Source organism: Cololabis saira, chromosome 2, assembly GCF_033807715.1.
Source record: "Cololabis saira isolate AMF1-May2022 chromosome 2, fColSai1.1, whole genome shotgun sequence".
Taxonomy (NCBI): Eukaryota; Metazoa; Chordata; class Actinopteri; order Beloniformes; family Belonidae; genus Cololabis; species Cololabis saira.
The window spans coordinates 19,162,859-19,186,797 of record NC_084588.1 but is presented as its reverse complement, the minus strand read 5'-3'; the positions used below and the strand labels follow the sequence as shown (position 1 = coordinate 19,186,797).

The 23,939-nt window shown below is 43.0% G+C and overlaps 1 protein-coding gene across 1 annotated transcript in view; it reads left to right on the top strand.

Annotated features, from left to right (window-relative positions):
* itga11a (integrin, alpha 11a) overlaps window positions 1–23,939 on the top strand; it is a 73,172-nt gene that overhangs the window by 31,564 nt on the left and 17,669 nt on the right. Inside the window, 4 exon segments of the mRNA XM_061739732.1 lie at window positions 8,199–8,342; window positions 14,982–15,185; window positions 16,538–16,668; window positions 16,822–16,988. Coding sequence (XP_061595716.1) covers window positions 8,199–8,342; window positions 14,982–15,185; window positions 16,538–16,668; window positions 16,822–16,988 — 646 coding nt within the window.

The following is a 23,939-nucleotide window of genomic DNA, read 5'->3' as shown; positions in this document are numbered from 1 at the left end:
GCTGTGTTAAAGGGGACCTATTATGAAAAAACATGTTTTTTCTTGCTTTAACATATATAAAGTGGTCTCCCTCAGCCTGCCAACTCAGAGAAGGAGGAAAGTAACCAAATTCTGCAGTGTCTGAACAGCCGCCCGGATGAGCCGTCCAGTGTGATCTGGCTTCTACGAGCCGTTCAGATTCTGCTCCCTTTCGTTACGTAACCAAAATGCAATTTGCATCGGTTGGCCTCCGATGCGTGAAACCACGCCCACAACTAACTCTGGCCGGAACAACAACAACAACAACAACTCTAGCCCCGCCCACTCAGAATCCCACATAGATAATGAGGTTAGAGAATGGGAAGATAAAGACATGGCTCAGAGGCTGAATTTCTTTTTTTTTTTTTTTGATATTTTTATTAGGGGGTAAGGCACAGTTGAACAGGAATAAACAAAAAAAAGATATACAGTCTACCTCCTTTTTTTTTTTTTTTTTTGGAATTAAGAACAGAACAAAAAATCCACACAAAACAATGACAAATACACGAAAATTATTATATTCTTATATACAAGTAATATTTAAGTATTTAAGCTAAACAGTATGAATTAAAAAAATAGATGAATAAAAAGGGGGAAAAAAAAAACAAAAAAAAAAAACCCAAAAACAAAAGAAAAGTAAATAAAAAGATAAATAAAAAGGAGGAAGAAAGAAAGGAATGAGAGAAGAGAGGGAGGGGGGGGATCCGTCAATCAGGAGGCAGGGACTGGAGAGAGTGGAAGAATGTAAGAAAGGGAAGCCACTTATTATAAAATTTGTTGCAACTACCCTTCAGTGAATATTTAATCTTTTCCAGCTTCAGAAAAAACATGGTGTCGTTGAGCCACTGGGTACTAGAAGGAGCCTTAGTCGACTTCCAGTGGAGAAGAAGGTGGCGTCTTGCCAGTAAGGAAGTAAAAGCCAAAATGTCTTTTTGGTTTGAAGTAAACCGGCCATGGTCCTCTGGGAGCCCGAATATGGCAACATGGGGGGAGACTTTTATATTCACCGAGAGTATTTTTGACATGGTGTCAAAATAATTCGACCAAAAGCGAGAAAGTAGTGGGCAAGAGTAAAACATATGGGTTAAATTGCAGGACGAGGCATGACATTTGTCGCATTCGTCAGTGACACTGGGATAGATCTGTGAGAGTCGAGCTTTAGAAAAGTGGACTCTAAACAGTACTTTAAACTGTATAAGTGTAAGACGAGCGCAGGATGAACTTGTGTAAATTTTTTTAAGAGCAGCGTCCCACCAGTCATCCTCCAAATTTAGATCCAGTTCATCTTCCCAGGCAGCCCTAACTTTAATAACTGGAGAGAGATCGAAAGACAGAAGGTCATCGTAAACCTTAGAGATCAGTGATTTTTGAAGTGGATCATGGTTTAAAAGCACCTCCCACTGTAGAGTCGGCGGAGGGGATGGAAAAACTGGAAACAAAGCTTTAGCGCAGTGTCTAATCTGAAAGTATCGAAAGAGATGAGAAGGCGGGAGATTAAATTCACCTGAGAGATCTGCAAAGCTGCGAAAGATACCATCCTTGTAAAGATCTCCAAAACTTTTCAGGCCCTTATTATGCCATATGAGAAAGGTTGAATCTGTAAGCGGAGGTCGAAATAAATGATTGTTCAGTAATGGAGCTAAAGTAGATGCTGACTTAAATTTGAAGTGTTTCCTAAATTGATACCAAATTTTAAGTGTGGAGTGAACCACTTGATTATTTGTAAAGACAGAGAGGTTGGATGGAATAGATGAGGTAAGTAGAGCAGGTAAAGAGGATGAAATGCATGACTGTGCCTCCAATTTACACCATGGCATATTCACCGATTTGAACCAAAATGAAATTTTTTGAATATGTGCTGCCCAATAATACAGTTGGAAATTGGGAAGTGCCAGTCCGCCATTGAATTTACATCTCTGAAGTGTGGATTTGCGGATTCTAGGAGCCTTCCCACACCATAAGAAGTCAGAAATAGTTTGATCAATTATTTTAAAAAAGTGTTTTGGTAAGAAAAGTGGAAGACAATGGAACAGAAATAGAAATTTGGGCAAAATATTCATTTTAACTGCGTTAATTCTTCCAATTAATGAAAGAGGTAAGCTTTTCCATCTATGGAGGTCAGATTTAATTGTAGACATTAAAGGTGAGAGATTAGCAGAAAAAAGAGAGCTTAACGTTCTGGTTACGTTGATCCCAAGATACCTAAAGCCGGAAGGACTAATCTTAAAAGGGATATCTGACTGTACGAGCTGTGTTGCTGAGTCATTAATGGGATAGCATTCACTTTTAGATACGTTCACTTTATAGCCTGAGAAAGACCCGAATCTCTGGAAAGCAGATAAAATTGAAGGAATGGAGAGGACAGGATCCGAGACATATAACAGTAAGTCGTCAGCGTAAAGTGACAGCTTATATTCTGTTCCCAATCGGGAGATCCCAGTAAAAGTGGGGGAGGACCTCAGAAAGATTGACAGGGGCTCTATAGCTAGTGCGAATAATAGGGGAGAGAGGGGACACCCCTGTCTGGTGCCACGGGCTAGAGTAAAAAAATTGGACTGAATGCCATTAGTGGAAACGCTTGCTTGTGGAGACGTGTAAAGGAGACGAATCAAAGAAATGAACCCATTCCCCAGCCCAAACTTCTTCAGTACAGTAAATAAATAGTCCCATTCAATCCTATCAAATGCCTTTTCAGCATCGACTGAGATTACGACTTCAGGTGTTGTGGTGATAGTTTTAGAGTGAATAATATTTAAAAGTGTCCGCACATTAAAGAATAACTGTCGCCCCTTAACAAATCCTGTCTGTTCATTTGAGACAATAGTTGGCACAATGTTCTCCAAGCGATAAGCCAAGGCTTTAGCAAGGATCTTAGCATCTACATTTATTAACGAAAGAGGTCTGTATGAGCCGCAGAGAGTTGGATCCTTATCTTTTTTTAAGAGGAGACTTATGGAGGCTTGCCTTAAAGTGGGAGGGAGAGTGCCATGTTCCAGTGATTCCTTATAAACAGCATGCAATAAAGGGGACAATTTATCCTGAAATTTCTTAAAAAATTCCACTGGAAATCCATCAGGGCCAGGAGCTTTGTTATTTTGCATACTTCTCACAGCGAGATTAATTTCTTCTACCGTTAATGGCGAGTCAAGATTTTTAGCAGCATCGGAGCCTATAACAGGAAAGTTGAGGCTATCTAAGAATGAATTCAATTCAGTGGAGCCAGATGGAGATTCAGACGTATATAAAGAGGAATAAAATGAGTGAAAGACAGAATTAATGGCGGTGGGATCCTGATGCAATGAGCCTGATGAATCTTTTATCTGAAGGATCATACGTGAGGCTGCCTGGCGACGTAGCTGATGAGCCATGAGCCGACTTGCCTTGTCTCCATGTTCATAATATACGGAGCGTGATCGTAAGAGAAGTCGCTCTGCGTCATTAGTGGTAAGGAGATCAAATTCAGTCTGTAAATCGACACGTTGCTTAAGAAAACTGGGAGAGGGGCAAGTAGCAAGTTGTTGGTCCAATTTTGTGATCTTAATAGAGAGTTCTTGTAATTTGGCTTTCCGGGACTTATTCAAGTGAGCAGAGAAGGAGATAATTTGTCCCCGCAAATATGCTTTTAATGATTCCCACAGCAGTGAAGATGAAATTGGTTCCATATCATTTTGATTTATAGAGATGTAATCATCAATTTTAGTTGTAATAAAATTGGTGAACTTATCATCTGAGAGAAGTAATGTATTGAACCTCCAAGATGTTGAGTAGCGTGGCTGTGAAGAGAACTGAATATCCAAAGAAAGAGGAGCGTGGTCGGAGATCACAATAGGATGATAATCAACAGACAGTACTTTGGGAATTAGTTTAGCATCAATAAAATAATAATCAATCCGAGAGAAAGATTGATGCATCTGAGAAAAGAAGGAATATTTTTTGGTACAAGGGTTATAAAATCTCCAAGGATCGGTGCAACCGTTCTTGGACACAAAATCTGAAAGAGACCTCGACATTGAAGAAGGAGTCAGATTTCGTGGGCTGGAGCGGTCTAGTTTGGGGTCAATTACGCAGTTCATATCCCCGCCAATTATAAGAAGACTGTCGTTCAATGAGGGGAGACATTCAAAAAGCTTGTTCATAAAGTGTGGGTTGTCAAAATTGGGGGCATATATATTAACTAATAATATGGGAATATGAAATAGCGTACCCGCCACAATTAAGTATCTGCCGTTTTTGTCTGAAATCACCTTAGATGCTGAAAACTGCATTGACTTACCAATTAATATAGCAACCCCCCTGGCCTTAGAGTTGAAATCAGAGTGAAACACCTCAGAAACCCAGGGACATTTAAGTCTGACCTGGTCTTTGGTGCGCATGTGGGTTTCCTGAAGGAACACTAAGTCAGCTTTAAGACGTCTCAGGTGAGCAAATATTCTCGATCTCTTAATTGGACTCCCCATGCCTTTAATATTCCAGCTCAACAACCTCACAGAAGTACCAGTATTAGTGGCCATATGTTAAATTCCTAAAGATAGAGATGTACCGAATGCGGATCCCCAAGGAAGGAAAGGAAAGAAAGGGATGGAGGGAGGAAAGAAAGAAAGAAAGAAAGAGGAAAGAAGAAGAAGAAAAAAAAAAAAAAAAAGGGGGAGAAAAAAAAATAAAAATAAAAAAAAGGGGGAAAATTGAAAACAACAACAAACTTAACCTACTGAACCCCCCACCCCCCACCCCCCAATTGCACTTACAACGACCCCATCCCCAAACGATGGAGAACCCAGTGCAAACTCCAGAAGGAGTCAGATCCCTGAAAAGAACACTTACGGCTTTAAGCATAACTAACAAGATAATAACTAACAAGCTTCGTGTTGAGCTCCTGCAAGCCCAGCAACATTAACAGAGAGGTACAACCAATCACGACCAAGTTAAACTGAAAACCACATACCGTGTATATATGGGAGAGAGAAAAAAAAAAAAAAAAACCGACACTGATGAACTGAAAAAAGTTCAACTAGACTTTGAGCGACGTGATGAAAGCGCTGGCCTCCTCTGCCGACCTGAACTCCCTTTCTGCGCCGTTGTGGGTGATGCGGAGGCGGGCGGGGTACAGCAGACCGTAGCGGATCCCCGGGATCTCGCGGAGCCGGCGGCGGACGTCATTAAAGGCGGCTCGGGCACGGGCCGTCTTCTGGGTGTGGTCGGGAAAGACAGAAAAAGTCAACTCTCCACACGTAATCCGTTGCTGAGCCCTGGCTCGGCGCAATATATCCACACAGTCTGTATGATAGTGCAGACGGGCGATGATGGGACGAGGGCGCTCTCCGGGCTTCGGCTTCGGCTGGAGGGTGCGGTGCGCCCGGTCCAGGAGAGGCTCCTTCTCCAGGCTGAAAGCCTCCTTGAGCAGAGAGGGAATATCCGTAACAGCAGAAGAGGTGGAAAAATCTTCAGGAATTCCCACGATCCGTATGTTATTGCGCCGGGATCTCGCCTCCAGATCCTCGCATTTACCATCCAGCCTCATCAGTTCAGCTGACAGATGCTCCACTTTAGCCTGTAAGGTTGTGATGTCATCGGTGCAGGATGAAAGAGATGTTTCCATTTCAACCACGGTGTTCTTCAGAGCGCGCACATCAGACTGGATGTTTGTAATGCTTTTTGATAATTCCGACTTCACCGCTTGCAGCTCAGTCTTGATGCTCGACAGGTTTTCATTTAAAGCAGCCTGAAGCTCCGATTTAAAAACAGCCGCCATCTCAACGCGGAGTGATGCGAGCAGCTCGGCCTTAAAGTCGTGTGAAGGAGCGGCGCCGGCGGCCTCGGCCAGGCTGGACGGGGGGTCACCACGAGGCGGGGATGCTGCGTGCGGAGAGGGCCGCGGGGGTGGTGCGGATGGTTTGAGTTTTGGAGGCATTTTGGTCGGCAAAAATACGGGGCCAAAGTAGAATAATGAAGGTCGGGAAAAATAAACCGAAGGAAGATGAAAAAGCTGTACCAAAAATAGATATTTTTAAAGGTTGTTGCAGGAGCTCAAAAAAACACGTCCTAGTCCATTAGTCGCTACACCGGAAGCCAGAGGCTGAATTTCTAATTTATTTAGCAAAAACAATCAAAAGCTTGTTTTTAAGACATTCAAGGCCTGTTTAAAATAGGTATTAGATGCCGTAATAGGTCCCCTTTAACTTAGCCTTTCAAATAAAATCACCTCACTAAAATTCTCTCTCATGAAATGGCCGTGGTAGCCCTCTCATTTATAGCCATTTCGACTGGTACAGAATATACCGAACTAATCAGAAGAGGGCGAGGTTGGGATTTATGTGAGGACACTTTGAATCAACAAGTTTTAATTGCAAAACTGACGAGTCGCACCGAACACCATCCTGGAAGTGTTTGGTTGATGCTGGTCTGGTTGTCCACTCCCCACATCACATGCCTACCCAGTCGGGTCCAGAGGCAGTTTCTTCTGCATCTGTTGTTACTGCACTATATAAATCCCAGATCTGAACCCAAAGGAACCAGACTCCTTTTTTTTGGATTTTAGAGTAAACAAAAGTAGAAGGATTCAGATGGCTGATGGGGCTATTGTTAACCAGTTACTAAATATTCCTTTTGTGCTCTTCAAAACAAAGAGACAGTCACTAAAATATCCATAACCACGGATGAATTAACGCCCAGGCATACAGCAATCACGGCACTCAGCTGAGCTGTTTTCACAGACAGAGAAGACAGGGTTATTTCATACTTTAACTTTTAAACATGCACTTGTATCATTGATCAGTTCTGTCTTGATAGTACAAAATATTCTGTTGAGGAATTGCTGACTAGTTTCTTTCATTGATTGGTGCAGTGCTGCTTTAAAGATAAAAGAAAACGTATATCTTTCATGATCTCAGACAGTGTTATGTGGTTCCAAACCAGGATCACAGCTCGATCTGGTCGCATTTCCCTCTCGCTCTCTTGCTCTCTCTCTGTTTTTGACATTTTGATACTAAACAGTATATCTTTGATATTTCACTTCAGACAGCGTTTGAATGATTCCAAATTATAAACATATGAAATTAGATAAAATTACTGGAAAATTTACCATGTCATGTAGTATTTTTCATTGGAACAGGCCAATAGCCAGAGGGAGTTTTCCTTTGAAACTGAAGCTCAATAAAATAACAGTGGTCCATCACTGCAGTCCAAATGACAAAAGCAGATTAAGCTGCATGATGGTGCAGGTTTAGATAGGGACTGAATTACTTTTGGGGAAGCACAGAAGTCTAATACTTTATACTTACTTGGACATTACTTTCTAATAATTACTATTGTTGAATTTTAGTGAAGAGCATATTATTTCTTGGGAACCAATCCCACTGTCTGATGCACTTGAGGTTTAAAAATGGCCATCACTTCCAGAGCATGTGGTTTTGAGTGTTAATGGCCGCTACAATCATGCCTGGCAACTCTTCACAGACTGCAGGCCTGAAGTGATCTCCCAGCAACTTACACTGCACCTTGTCAGCAGCAAGTCATCTGGGGCAGCAGATGTCTTTTTCTTCTGCTGAAAACTCTCTTGATGATTCTTAAGCAAGACTCCTTTCTTTTTTTAAACTCATGGCAGATGTTTCTAATCGTCTAATAGATTATGTTCCATCCTGCTTTAGCCTCTCAGTAAACCTCTCACAGCCTGAGCATCAGCAAAAACATCAGGACTGAACCAGTTGTTGTGACTCAAGCACCATTTGATTGTAATATTAAAGTTCAAAGGACTCTGAAGTTAATCAATAAATCATCAGTACAGTACAAACAAGATTTGGTTTGAATAATAGCGAGAATAAATTCAGAGAAGCAGAAGCACAGATCATTTGCTATTCATTTAAATAGAATAGGAATATGGAGTTTTACAGGCAGGAATATCAACATCTAGTGTAGCAACAGCAACAGCAGGACCTTGAGCCTGGTCCTGCTCAAGTTTTTCCTTGCCACTGTTTGGCTTAAGGTTTTTCTCCCACTAGGGGAGTTTTTACCTGCCATTGTTTATGTAATAATTGCTCGGGGGTCATGTTCTGGGTATGGGTCTCTGGAAAGCGTCTAGAGACAACTTTTGTTGTATTAGACGCTATATAAATAAAATTGAATTGAATTGAATTAAATGTTAAAATGCTATTTCTGAATCATGCAGGTGTATTATTTTGTTTCAGATTGGCTCCTACTATGGCAGTGAGATCGCACCGATGGATATTGATGGAGACGGGATAACTGACAACCTTCTGGTGGCAGCACCGATGTTCTTCAGTGCGGGCTTGGAGAAGGGAAAGGTTTACATCTACAGAGTAACAGAACTGGTAGGTAGAAAAGGAAAAATACACAGAGGCTGTATGCACATACAGGCTTTAATCATCACTACTTAAACATAATTGGGTCAGCACCTGCTGAAACTCTAGACTTCCCCAGTAATTTAAAAATGGTAACACACAGAGGCTCCAGTTAACTCACTGACATGCTGCAGGAGACATTTGACACGCGACCTCGTCCAGATTAAAGGTGCAGATAAAAGGAGACAACTTTACCACACCAGCATGCAGACTTCATTAGATGTGCAGAATGAACTCAAGAGGAAAGTATTCAGGTCTTTCTAAACACATTTGCAGCAGGCCGTTTGGAGGCGAGAACTTTCTTTCATAGAAAGACATTTCCTAGGTTTTTTTTGGTCTGTCTCGCTTGTTGAAATATTGAATGTCCTCAGCTGTTTTAGATCCAACGAGCAGACATAAATTAGGTATTTCAAAGCCTGCCTTGCTCCAAACCACATCACAGGTGACAGCCTTGGCGTCAAAACAAAACAAAAGCAAACAAATCACTCCACAATAACCTGTGTCATCATCAAGACAGAAATGACACATGTTCAGGCCCATTAATAATTACAATGTGTTATATCAGGTGTTGCTTCTCAGTGACTTCATTCTGGAAAAATACTTACAATTGGTTGAGAAATGTCGCCCTCTGTAAATATAACAAGAAAAGGCATTTTTCTTGGTTGGTTTAGTTAAAGGTTTTTTCTGTGTGTTTTTTTTTTAATGTCCTCTAAAGGTACAATTTAAACGTGCTGGTCCCTGTGTCTGATATCATTTGATGGGTTTTGCACATTTTGTGAGTTGAATTACTTGGTTAGTTTGTTAAATAATAGTCAACAGGTTTATCCTGTCACTTTGTTTTATATTTCATAATGTGTAGTTTTGAAGGGAGTTACTGTTCATTTTCAACCTGATTTGTTTTACTCTTTCAGCTTTTATTAGTCTCATCTGCAGTGTAAATCGTTTGAAAACAGTTTAAGAAGAGCTTTTAAGTAAAAAAAATGGTAAAAATGTTGTGCTCTGAAAAAGGTTAGGCCAAACTAGAACAGTCTTATGATTTGTGTACTGTTTAAAAAAAAATAGAGTCCTAGAAAGGAGTCTTATATTATAACCATACATCTACTAGAAAAATGTAGAATATTTGAGATACTTTAAAATAAAAAAAAATGTTTTACCCTAACTGAGGTCACCAAAGCTCCATGGTGGCAGTCCTCCAGGGGTGGATGCTGGCTCCTCTGGGTTGCAGGATGGGGTGATGTTTTTTAAGAAGAGGGACCAGAGGGTGCTTTACAATTACAGGCAAATCACAATCCTCAGCCTCACTGGTAAGGTCTATGCGGAGGTGCTGCAGCAGAGAGTCTGATCGATTGTCAAACCTCAGATTCAGAAGAAAACATATATGGGTTCTGTCCTGGTGGTGAAACACTGCACCAGCTTTACGCCCTCACCAGGGGCCTGAAAGGAGTGTGAGAGTTTACGCAAACAGTTCACATGTGTTTTGTGGACTTGGAGAAGGCATTCGACTGTGTCCCTCAGGGCACTTTGTGGAGGGTGCTCCGGGAAAATTAAGTACTGGATCCGTAGCTAAAGGCTATCCAGTCCCCATAGAAATGGAGCGAGAGTCTGGTTCGCATTGCCGGTAGTAAGTTGGATTCGCTCCAAGTGGGAGTTGGACTCTATCAGGGCTGCCTGTCATCGATTCTCTTCATAACTTCTATAGACAGAATTTTTAGGCGCAGTCAAGGGGTGGAGGGGGTCGGGTTGATGGATGGATGAGAATCAGCACCTCTAAATCTGACACCATGTCTCAGTTGGAAAAGGATGGAAGCCATTTCCGTGTAGGGAATGAGGGACTGCCCCACATGGAGGAGTTCAAGTATCTTGAGTCCGAGTGAGGGAAGAATGGAGCAGGAGATTGACAGGTGCATGAGAGTTGAGCCAAAAGGCAAGGCTTTCTGTTCACTGGTCGATCTATGTTCCTAACCTCAGCTATGATGCAAATTATGGGTAAAGAACAAAAAAATAAGATAGTGGATACAATTGGCTGAAATGAGTTTCCTCAATAAGGGTGACTGGGCTCTTCCTTAGAGATGGGTAAGAAGCTCTATCATCCTGGAGGCACATGTGGAAACGCTTCTCCGCATCAAGAGGACCCAGATTTAGGTGGCTGAGGCATCGGGTAAGGATGTCCCTTGGACGCCTCCCTCGGGAGGTGCTTCAGGAATGTCCAGTCAAGAGGAGGCTCTGGGGAAAACCCCGGACACAGTAGAGCGAGGATATCTCTTGACTGGCCTGGCCAAGCCTTGGTATTCCCCTGGAGGAACTGGAGGAGGTGGCCAGGGGCTCTCTGCTTTGGCTGCCGCCCCCTCAACCCAACTTTGGATGTCACAATGTCAGGGAATGTAGGACCCAAATGCAGGAGTCTGGGGTGGCAGGGTTTTCAAACAAAAGTGGTTTATTACACAAAAACACTGCGATATAGAACTGAATATGTAAACCAGAAACCAGGGCAAGAAACAGTCAGGAAGAAAACACTACGGGCCAGCAGGGAAGAAGGAAGGAAGAAAGACAAGACAAGATATACACACAAGGGCTGACGGGACACAGGTGCAAACACCCAGGGCAGATGAACTAAGGGAAGAGCTGTAACACAAGGACACAGACTTTCAAAATAAAACGTGATCCAACCGAAAAACTGTGACACTGGATAAGCGGATGGATGAAAAAAGTATGACTTAATGGGGTTTGTGTGGGTGTGCATATTTAAAATAACTCTGGCGATGTTGGAAGACCTTGCTTGTATGATTTCAAAAAGACCATGAGAAATCAATCTGATTGCACAAGATGAGAGTTCATACAGCGCTAGGATACAGAGGTCTGTTTCAAAACCAACATACCATCTTCCTGTACATCTGTGTACTCCTCTTTATCATCTCCATGCAAAGTTATGCTGTAAAAAGACTATGTCCTCATTAGTTGCAGAAAAGGTTTTTTTGTCTTCTTCTTTCATCCCTGATGGTTTCAACTGATGTAGTTTTTGCCTTCTTGTTTGTAATCCAGTGATTTATTTTTACAACCGGAAGATCCTTTGCTCTGAAATATTTTAAGATAAGGAAAAGCACAGCGGGAGGCTCAGACCAAACTTTAAAGATAAAAAAAGTAAAGCACAAAGCTTAAAGTGCCCTAAAATCTGGCGACTGGTCATGAAAAGAAGCTCACTATGTAATACATGTAGAATTTGCACTTTTAAAGTATTCCTGGACCACTGGGGACTGACGGTGACCCTTCATTGCCTTCTCCCAAACCATATGTTTCAAATTTACACACCCCTGAAGATAATTTTCCCCTTTTCTCTATCAATCTCCTTCTTTGTCACATATGCAAACGTCACAAAGCTGAAAAGTACAAACAACTTTCCCCAAGTCGACTCTCCTCACATTTGTGCAACTGAAAAAACAAGTGATCTCATGTTTCAACTGGCAGCCTTGAATTTTATTACTGTAGGATTTGGATGCCAAGTGGAGCAATGATATGCATGACTACTGATGGACTCTGTATTTGGCTCCGTCTATGTCGGACTGCTCTCTGAAAATTTTTCCAGAAGGGTAGCTGCTTTCAAAGAGATGGATATCTTCCATGTGACTTAACACTCACTAAGAATAGAACTTCAAATAAATATACCAAACTATGAGGCATTCTTCAGCTCTTTCACTTCCCGGAGGTAGATCTTGTATTGTTTTTGTTGCCAGATGTTTTAGTCCAAACAGGAAGAATTAGAGAGTTATGTGGAAAACACAGAAGGTTGTCCAAATCTTCAGAATATGAAGAATATTTCGTCTTTTCCTGTGTAAATAACACAATGACCTGCTATCAGAAGATGGATTTAAGATAATTGAAACAACAAGCTCAGATGAATGCAGGGATGTAAGACAGTCATTTTCTTGGTCTTGTTATGACATGTCTAATAAATCAGTGGAAGACTCTAGTCTCTACTGGAAAACTAAACTGATCTTGAAGGCACGGACGTCTCCGCTAAATAGGATATAAACTACAGAAGGATCTTCTTCACTAATAATCAGTAAACATGGAAACATACACCAAAGCTTTTTCATATGTTTCAAGTTATGTTTGTGTTTGTGTGTGCGTGTGCGTGTGCGTGTGCGTGTGCGTGTGCGTGTGCGTGTGTGTGTGTGTGTGTGTGTGTGTGTGTGTGTGTGTGATCACTATATTAAACATCACAGGAATCCTCCAAAACCTGTTTTTGCATGTGTTTGAAGTAGTCCCAGTGCCTGCTGCTAGTACAGTAACTTTGATGGACTGACAGTAGCTCATGCATCCATTTATCTGCCCATTAACTGAACTCCTATCTGAACTCGGGTCATGGAAGCAGTAGCCTAAACAGAGAGGCCCAGACCTCCCTCTTTTCCTCTTTTCCAACCTTCTTAAGAAATTCTACCCACAAGAAACACTGAGGGAAGAGAAACGTGACCCATAAAGCCATTTGATATGACAATCTTTTGACTAACTACGTGATTTCAGTGACTCCCAAGATCAGAACAAAAACCTAAATTTGCTGATAATAGTTCTAACGTTGACCTGATTGGTTTTAAAATTATGACATTCTTTCCATATGTGATTATGAACGTCTTAAATAAAGTTTCTTGAACACTGCTCATTCATTTCTGTCATTTGTAAATCTTGAGCTCTGAAATTTGATTGGTGGTTTGACTGCCATATTTTAAAAGTCAGTCATTTTGGCAGTTTTGACAACAGCAACAAGTCCATCTTTGCATACGTACACTCATTTTTTTCCTCAGTAAGTTCATGCTATATTAATAGTTATTAATGTGCTAGTTGTGACTCCCACATGCTTATAAAGGTTGTTTTACTAATAGAGTTTCATTAACTGTATTATATCACAAAGGGTGTTTCGGGGTCATGTTATTTTGGTACATAACACTGAACAAGTTAAAAGTCACATTTATTTTTAACAACTCTTCATCAGCATGGTCATCAGACGTTTGCCAAACATTGCGGGAATCGGTTGACTGGCTTCAGACTTGTTTGTTTTACTTCAGTTTCCGATTTCTTTAAACATTGAAGGAACTCTTGCATGGCCAAAACTGATCAAATAGTTGGCTTTGATTTGAGAGCTTTTGTGGATTTATGGGAAATAAGAATTTGAATAGGAATATCATTGACAGCTCAGTTGACAGTCCTGAATCTATAACCCAAATGTTCTGTCCGTATGATGCATCGTTTTTGTTAACCCTTGTACTTTCAGAAAAAACTGTATCACAATAATGATCCTAATAATATCACCCACTGAAGTGAATTACATATTGTACATGTCAGGCGTTTGGGTTTAAAAGTTAACAATCACTTAAAACTTAATTTGTTGAAAGCATAAAGAAATTACCTAACTACCTACTACCTACCTGATCTACTCTGACACTACTGGGTCATAAAACGTCCAGAGCAGCCGGTCTACTGGGCTGTGCCAAGTATTTAGTGTTTAATACCCCCCAAAGGTGAACTCAAGGAAGGTACAGGGGTCAGGGTGGAAGAAGCTGGCCTGGTTTGATGGAACCTTGTTTCTCAGAGGAAGAATGTCGCTGTGAGTAGATTTAGGAGGCTGTGCGATATTGTGGACCAACGTTCACCCGAGACTTGTTGGCATCTGCCTGACACTGTTGCAGACAGCTTACAGCCCTTCAGTGGCAACAGCTATCTGGCAACTGTGACTTTGGAAAACAACGCACCTTGCAATACTGCAGAACTTGTAGTCTTTTTTTAAGCATTAAAAACAGTCCAAGGTGCTGAGCTGATCTCAAAATTCCAAATAACTCAAGCAGCATCTCAGTGCCTCGTGCCACAGGACGCCCTCAGAGATCTTGCAGAGTCTATGCATCATTAGTCTGCGATGAGGGAGATCTACACAGGATTAGGGTTTTAGCTTTCATGTCTTCGCTGATAAGCATATCATACAGAATATCAACATTTAGCATAGCGCTGTTGCGATATCGGACAAAAGTACTGATGCAGAGATTACTTTAATCCCAGGAACTGATGAGACCAGGCACATGAGGCTTCAGTCGGATGTGAAGCATATTTGGGAGGGTAAATAAAGGTTATGTTCCAAATACCACATTTCAAAATGCACACTGTTGCTTTTTTTTCCTACGGTGGACTGTGAGTAACCTGCTTAATAACATTAACAGAAGTGGTTCAGGTGGCCCTTTGAATTCATTTCTGTTTTATAATACAAATTTATTGTTCTCATAATGATACTGCAGCAGCAGTGTTTCCACTTCTTAGCTGGTCCGACATCTGAAGAGTAAAACTTTGGGAATGCACAAGGTTTTTTTCTTTCCTTTTTGTCTGCCATTTTAAAAATGAGAAAGCAAATTTCCCACTTTAGGAATCTTTAACTATGCTCATGTAAAATTTTCAATATCACAACCAAAGTTTATTCATAAATCTTTGACTCAGATCAAATCTAGACTGATCTTTGTGTGACAGATGCCTCCAAATATTTATGTTGCAGGAGCACACAACACATTCTGAAAGCTGCCAGGCCATTTTTTACCAAGTAAAACCTGAATAAATGTTGTTTATTTCATCCCTCAGAATCGTTTCGTTCCTGAAGGCGTGTTGGAAATCCACAACGGCGGCCAGAACGCTCGCTTTGGCTCAGCCCTGGCTCCTGTCCCTGACCTGAATGGTGATGGCTTTAATGACTTGGCTGTGGGAGCTCCCCTGGAAGATGACCACAAAGGAGCCATTTACATTTTCTTTAGTCAGCAGAACAGAATACTGCGCAAATATAAACAGGTAGGGAGTATGCATACTGTACAGTAAGTCTATCTCTGTTATTCACTGTGGCCACATAGGCATACTAACATTTTTCCAAAGCACACCACTCGTTTTTGATTTGATTGAACATCAGATAGTGACTTAAGTTTATTTTAACTAACTTTAAAACAAATCAACTTGCAGACAGTTCCCTGTCAGGGCAGTCTGTGCTTCAGCATGCCAGAGATTTACACTATACACCAATATTTTCTGTCAGACCTAGAGTTTGACAAGAGGGTATTTACCGTTCTCTTCCCTCTGCATCCAATAACTGATAAAGCCCCGGTGTTCCTAACTGAGAATGGGAAATGAGTCAGAAACTAGCTTCAGCATCCTGATGCGACAGCCAGAAGAATTTTCTGGTATAATATGATGTAATAATATTAGTTGGTCCTTATAATGCACCTGCCCCCTGATGTGATAAAGTATAATAGAAAAAGTACCCCATGCCAAGTGGAGCTAATCAAGTAGCTTATTAGCAGTCACCGTAATGCAGACTCACAAAGTCTATATACTCTAATGAAGTCTCTAATCACGAGTAACAGTACTGCTGCATACGTATAGTGGAGCGTCACCAAAACGGAAAAAGGAACCACAGAGAAGAGAAAAGGTTGATATCCTCTTTTCAAAATATGGGGCTGAGAGCAAAAGGTGCAAATTCCCAAAATATTGAAGCATTCCTCAAACTGGTGTCAGTAATGTTAAACAGCAATCTGCCTCACTGTGGGCAGCTAAAGCCAGTATAGATGCAAAACAAAGCAGTAAGAAGCCAGGATTGTTTCTCTTTCAACTCACAGCTGAAACAATTATTAAATGGTTTAACAAACTTGTATTTTTGCAATATTGATGTTGTAACTGCTCAAGAAGAAAACCCCAAATTAGGGTGTAAAACCCTGTCAAGGCAATATGGGGATGACTGATAATATTCCCTACTGGACCTTGGAAACAGATTCTGCAAAAACAAAAAAAAGAACAGACAAGATAGATATCGATATTGTTCACAGCCATGGTTAACAAATTAATCTAATGGTATGCTTCTAAGAATGGGTGATGTTTACAGTAAATGTCTGTAACATCCAAAAACACACCAAATAAAGTCTGAAAGAGACACAAACGCTTTTGTTTTCTTAATTAACTTATAAACATATCCCTCCTTGGTACTGATAAATGACCTCAGCTCATAAATAAAAATAAAAAATAAATCAGTTTTAATTTTCTTGGTATTTTTAGGACAAAATTGCACATAACTGTTCTATTAGTGAATTCATCCATATCAGTGTAAACGGTGATTTGGGATGATTGTGTACTCAGACTTCATTTGGTGTTTTCAGAGGATAGCAGCAGCAGACTTGGCGTCAGGCCTGCAGTACTTTGGCCGGAGTATACATGGAGCGATGGACATGAACAACGATGATTTAGTGGACCTGACAGTGGGTTCCCTTGGTGCCGCAGTTCTTCTCTGGTTAGTACGTCACCCAAAAGATTGTAGCGCTGCTCTTGCTATTTAAGGGGATGGGGATGTATCCATCTTTTCTATAACTGTTGTAATTAGCTGTTTAATATTTTTTTAAATTATGGGCTGGCTTCATCTGGTACATCTTTTTTGCCCTCACAGGTCACAGAGCGTTGTCAGGATATATACCATGGTTCGGTTTGAGCCCAGTAAGGTCAACATCTTTGTGAAGGACTGTCAGAGAGGTGGCAAAGACGTCACCTGCATGTCAGCCATTGTGTGTTTCAACATCACTGCCAGGACAGCCATCTCTCCCACACAGGAAATAGGTAAGCTAGCACAAACAAGCAGCTGCAGTGGAAGCATCTCAGTGAGGCCCAGTGGTACCATCTGGCCAAGCTAAATAAAACCCAATTGCTTGAGGAGGAGTTATGTTACATATTTTACAACCTGTGAAATCTACAGATAAAGGAACAAAGCTCTGAGCAAATGTGCTTAGTCACTATCATTTGTCTTGTACAACTCCTGTGATTTAGTTTTTTCTTTAGGATCAAGAGGTTCAATATGAATCGGATATCAGAGCATGAAAGGAATATATGTCCTCAAAGCCTGCGAGACTTTAAGGCATGCACCAGCTGTAAAACAGCGATAGCTTCTTCTCTTCAGACTGGCTCAAAGAAAATGATTTCTTTACAAGCGTGAAGAGATGCTGATCTCACTGCTGTTTTTTCTGAGAAGGCTCGTCGTCCCCCTCTTTAAGAACTAGCACATCTGCATCAGGTCGATGCCATCTAAACCTTCTAGAGCTGCACGTATCAAGTTTGCATCTGATTTGTTCGGCTTCTTCAAAAACAAATTGTTTCTCATGGTTGTTGACGGTGGTGAAAGCTCTCACACAAATCAAGCCTGCAAAAAATGTGTTTTGCCACCCAGAGCGACTTCCATGCATATGAGCACAGTTTCTGTGCCCATAATTGGTTTAAAAGCCACTATGACAGAGTCCAGTTTCACAGCGCATCAGGGGAGTGTGTTCTGAGTTAACCTTTTGACCCTTTGACATCTTTGTCATCTATTAGACGTGCCAAAACCAAGATGTTCTGCCTCTCCTACAGTATATATCAGACACAAAATGTGTAATGCAGTTTAGCGCCATCTGGCGGCCTTGTTCATATGACATCCAGGAGTTAATAAAGTTAGCAGGTTTGAATCCGCCATTTTGAATGACATCACTACCTCATGGAAGGAAGCATCTCACAATCTGCCTCCTTCTGCTTTGTTCTGCTCATCAAGAAGCATAATCTGTGAGTGTACTTAGTTTACTGTGGTTGTTTGCTTGGTTTACTGCATTTGTTTTATGTCAGCTACATTATGCTGCTTATTTCATTTGTATAAAAGATTTTTCATTATGTAGAACTCATGCTTTGTGTATTGTTCTTTTTACAGTTTTACACGGCTTCCATTAAAAACACCTAAAGCCAGCTCCTGCCTTGGGTCCTTTATGGGAGAGTGTTTAGCTCGCTGCATAGCTACATACGCAAACGTGTAGTGAGGGCAGAAGAGTAAAAAGATTGCCTTCATCTCAAGAGCAACACCAAAGGCTGGAACACCACATCACTGCTGAGAGCAACATGTCGGTCTCATCAAAGTCCAGCGATCAACATGACTTGGAGGTCAGGTCAGAATGCAATGGATCATTACCAGCATCCAGACGCTCTAGGAGGTCTAGTGTCAGTGCACACTCAAATGCATCCAGCGTCAGTGCAGCTGCAGTAGATGCACGTGCAAAGGCTGAAGCTGCACGTATAAAGGCTTCGTATGCAAAGCGTCAAATAGAATTGGAAGTGGAAAAAGCACGTATGGACGCCACATTGAACGCCATGAAAGAGGAAGGTGAGGCAGAGGCTGCATTAGCAGCTGCAGAAGTGTTTGAAGCAGCCGCAAGTCTAGATAAAGAGTGCATGAAAGAGTCTAGTCCCTTTTCATTGGCACAGCAGTCACTACAGCGTACCAAGAACTATGTCAACGTACATTTTGATAACCAACGAGAAGGCGCAGCTAGTGAACACATAGATAATAATGAAGCAGAGACTGCGGATGCTACACAACAATCACAGGCTGTACCTGTTCTAGAGCCCAGGCGCTCTCAACATGTTGATCTCAGAACCAGTCAGAGCCACCCTCAACAGAACACCATACCTCCTTCTAAAGCTCGATACCACAGAGTGCCCCAGACTATCAACCCCTTTCTATCACACCACCGCAACAGAAGTGATCCGCCATATTTGCCAACAACCAGATCTTCTGATGTGTCTGATCTCGCCAATTACTTGGCTCGTCGAGACCTCATCTTATCGGGGCTAAAGATGTTCGACAATCGGCCAGAAAATTATCTGTCTTGGAAAGCTGGCTTCTGTGATGCCATCGAGGGCTTGAACCTCAGACCCAGCGAAGAGCTGGATCTACTCACCAAGTGGCTTGGTGGGGAGTCACTGCAGCACGCGAAGAGAATCAGAGCAGTTCATGTGAACAACCCAGCTGCTGGCCTGAGGACGGTGTGGCAACGGCTGGATAGAAGTTATGGCTCTCCTGAGGCCATCGAAGCATCTCTTTTTATAAGACTAGAGAACTTCCCAAAAATTCACAACAGAGACTTCCAGCGACTGCAGGAACTGGCAGACCTACTCCTTGAAGTTGAAGCAGCTAAGAATGAGGGTTACCTACCTGGCCTCAGCTTCCTTGACACAGCTAGAGGAGTGAATCCCATCATAGAGAAGCTCCCATACAACCTCCAAGAACAGTGGGTAACCCGGGGTTCAAAGTATAAAAGAGAGTATCGGGTACCATATCCACCTTTTTCATTCTTTGTTGAGTTTATGCAAAATAATGCTGAAATGAGAACAGACCCCAGCTTTGCCTTCCCAGCTTCTACTGCTGCACATCAAAGAGTCGAGAGGCCTCCAGCCAAGCCATGGAAAATGAAGACCCCTATTTCGGTCAACAAAGTAGAGGTTAGGGACTCTCCCAGAGTCTTTGAAAGCAAACTTAAAGCGGACCCAGACAAGCAATGTCCTATTCACCAAAAGCCGCACTCTCTCAAGAAGTGCAGGGGTTTCCGGGAAAAGACGCTTGAAGAGAGAAAAGTGTTCCTGAGAGAGCATTCCATATGCTTTAAATGCTGCGCCTCGACAACACATCAAGCCAAAGACTGCAAAGCTGACATCCACTGTTCAGAATGTAACAGTAATTACCACATTTCAGCTCTTCATGCTGGTCCACCCACCTGGGCAACAAAGTGGTCCTCCTCACCTACCACAGAGCACGGCGGGGAGCAAGTTGAACAAGCTTCAGAAGTAGCCACTTCAAGTTGCACAGAGGTCTGTGGGAAAAGCTTTAAAGGTAAATCCTGTTCCAAGATTACCCTGGTTTATGTCTACCCTCAGGGACAGCCCAACAAGAAGAAGAAAATATATGCTATGTTAGATGACCAAAGCAACCTATCACTAGCAAGGTCAGACTTCTTTGACATGTTTAACATTCACGGGAACGCTTCCCCCTATACCCTCAAAACATGCTCTGGCACAGCAGACACAACTGGGAGAAGGGCCAGCGGCTTTGTTGTGGAGTCTGTGGATGGCAAATTGCACCTGTTACTGCCTACCCTCATCGAGTGTAACCTCATCCCCAATAACAGGGAGGAAATTCCTACTCCAGAGGCCGCTAGATATCATGAACATTTGAAAGCGATGGCTGACAAAATCCCACCGCTTGACCCCTCAGCTGAAATCCTTCTGCTGCTCGGTAGGGACATAATCCGTGCTCACAAGGTTCGTGATCAGCACAATGGGCCACCAAATGCACCCTACGCCCAACGACTTGATTTGGGGTGGGTTATCGTAGGCGATGTCTGCCTCCAGGGAGCTCATAAACCAAAAGTGAAAGTTTTCAAGACTAGCATTCTGGAAAATGGACGCCCCAGCTTCTTCCAACCATGTGGAAGCAGCATGCGTGTAAAGGAGAAGTTCACAGATGAACAGCATAAACCCCCTTCTGAGAATCTAGGCAGGTTTATCTTTAGTCATTCAGTCGACGACAACAAACTTGCACCTTCAGTTGATGATGAAGCCTTCCTTCGCATTATGAATGAAGAGGTCTACAAAGACGACTCCAACAGTTGGGTGGCTCCACTCCCATTCCGTCACCCCAGACCGCGTCTGCCAAACAATCGGGGGCAAGCCCTCAACCGCCTTATGTCCCTCCGTCGAACTCTGCTAAAGAAACCAGAGATGAAAGGCCACTTTGTGGATTTCATGAAGAAAATCTTCAGCAACGGGCATGCCGAAGCTGCACCTGCATTGGAAAATGACAGAGAGTGCTGGTATTTGCCAAGCTTTGGGATCTACCATCCTCAAAAACCGGGACAGATTAGAGTTGTGTTCGACTCAAGCGCGCAGTCCAACAACATATCTCTCAACGATGTACTGCTCCGGGGTCCAGATCTCAACAACACTCTGCTCGGGGTCCTTGTTCGCTTTAGGAAGGAACCAGTTGCGGTCATATCTGATATTCAGCAAATGTTCCATAGCTTCTTAGTCAGAGAGGATCATCGCGACTATCTCCGATTCTTGTGGTTTCGCGACCATAAGCTTGATGGTGAAGTGGTGGAGTTTCGCATGAAGGTCCATGTGTTTGGAAATTGTCCCTCACCCGCAGTGGCTATCTATGGGTTGAAGAGGACCGCCACGGAGGGTGAGAAGGAGTTTGGGGCTGAAGCAAGATGTTTTGTGGTGCGCCATTTCTACGTGGATGATGGATTGAAATCTTTCTCCAGCACAGAAGAGGCAATCGATGTGTTGAAAAGAACGCAAGACATGTTGGCCCAGTCCAACCTCAGACTCCACAAAATTGCTTCCAGCCACCTTGAGGTCATGAGTGCGTTCCCAGGAGAAGACCTTGCTAAAGGCCTACAAGACCTCGGTATCAGTCAAGATTCTCCTCCTATGCAACACAGTCTGGGTCTTAGATGGGATCTGTCTACAGACACACTTACCTTTCATGTAACAGCCAGCGAAAAGCCCTTCACACGACGTGGCGTATTGTCGACCGTCAACAGCTTGTTTGACCCTTTAGGGTTTGCTGCACCTGTCAGTATTCAAGGCCGTAGTATCCTGAGAGAGCTTACCACTGATGCTTGTGAGTGGGATGCTCCACTTCCTAAGGAGAGGCAGGAAGAGTGGTTAAAATGGAAAGACTCACTACAAGACCTTCAGGGATTGGAGATTCCCAGGATGTACACATCGCTGCCATTCTCAGAAGCACGGAAGAAAGAGATGTGTGTATTTTGTGATGCGTCTACCAAGGCAATCGCTGCTGTTGCATATCTCAAAATGACGAATGCAGAGGGTCAGAGTAAAGTAGGTTTCATTTTCGGCAAGGCGAAACTGGCTCCAAAACCTGACCTCACGATTCCGAGGCTGGAGCTTTGTGCAGCGGTCTTAGCAGTCGAGATGGTAGACATCATTGTAGAAGAGTTGGATGCTAAGATAGATGACATCAAGTTCTTCTCAGATAGCAAGGTGGTGCTTGGCTACATATCCAACGAGTCAAGACGATTCTATGTGTATGTGCATAACAGGATACAGCGCATCAGACAGTCCACGCAAGTGAGCCAATGGAATTACGTTCCTACTGAGCTAAATCCAGCTGACCTTGCAACAAGAGCTATCCCAGCCGATAAGCTAGCTCTCCCCACTTGGTTAAACGGACCTGCCTTCCTCACAAACGCACAAGTGAGTCAGCCACTTGGAGAAGTGTTTGACCTTATTGATCCTGGAAAAGACGTGGAGATACGTCCCGCCGTCACTGTATGTGCCACTAAACTCTTGGTCAAGAAGCTTGGTATTGCACGCTTTGAGCGTTTCTCTAGCTGGCCATCTCTCTTAAGAGCTGTGGCTAGGCTCTCACACATCGCTCAGTCTTTTGCACAGGCATCGAAAGACAGCGCTTGCCATGGCTGGCATGCCTGCAACAAACTTATGACCAAAGACCAACTCGACCGGGCCAAGACTAGCATCATTCTCAGTGTACAGAGAGAAATCTACAATAAGGAGATGAACTGTATTCAGAGTGGGAACCCTGTCGCTAAGCAAAGCCCCCTCAGTAAACTCTGCCCTTTCATGGACGCACATCAGCTTCTCAGAGTTGGAGGTCGGCTCTCAAAGTCAGGAATCATGTCTGATGAAATCCATCCCATAATTGTTCCAGGTATGGGACATATAACCACGTTGCTAATCAGACACTTTCACGAGCAGGTTCATCACCAAGGCCGGCACTTCACAGAAGGAGCCATAAGGGCGGCTGGGTTTTGGATAGTTGGAGGAAAGCGGTCCATCAGTAGTAGGATCTACAACTGCGTGACCTGTCGCAAGCTACGTGGCAAAAATGAAGAACAGAAGATGGCAGACCTGCCTGCTGATCGCTTAAGCACAGACCCTCCCTTCACATATGTAGGGCTAGACGTGTTTGGTCCTTGGTCCGTCACTTCACGAAGAACCCGAGGAGGCCAGGCAAACAGCAAGCGGTGGGCAGTCATCTTCACATGCATGAGCTCAAGGGCAATACACATTGAAGTAATGGAATCGATGGACACTTCCAGCTTCATTAATGCCCTTAGGCGTTTCTTTGCAATCAGAGGCCCTGTGAAACAGTTCAGGTCAGACTGTGGAACTAATTTTGTGGGGGCCTGCAAAGAACTGCAAATCGACTCCAAAGGCTGCAAAAACAAGCAGATTGACACCTACCTGCAAGAACGAGAGTGCACATGGCAGTTCAACCCACCACACTCCTCGCATATGGGTGGCAGCTGGGAGCGTATGATCGGGGTCACTCGCCGCATCTTGGATGCCATGCTCCTGAAACATGGAACTGCAAAATTGACGCACGAAGTTCTCACAACATTCATGGCAGAGGTCACTGCAATAGTGAACGCAAGGCCTTTAACCGCAGTCTCATCAGATGCAGAGTATCCAATCATTCTCTCTCCAGCTACTCTGCTAACTCAGAAAATTGGTGTGCCTCCTTTGCCTCTACACCAGTTTGACGGCGACGACCTCTTTAGACGGCAGTGGCGACAAGTCCAGAGTCTCGCAAACACCTTCTGGGAACGTTGGAAACGGGAATATATCAGTGATCTGCAGGGACGCCGCAAATGGAGGATCGATAGGCCAAACATGCAGGAAGGAGATGTTGTCCTGCTGCGAGACAACCAGGCCAAAAGAAACTGC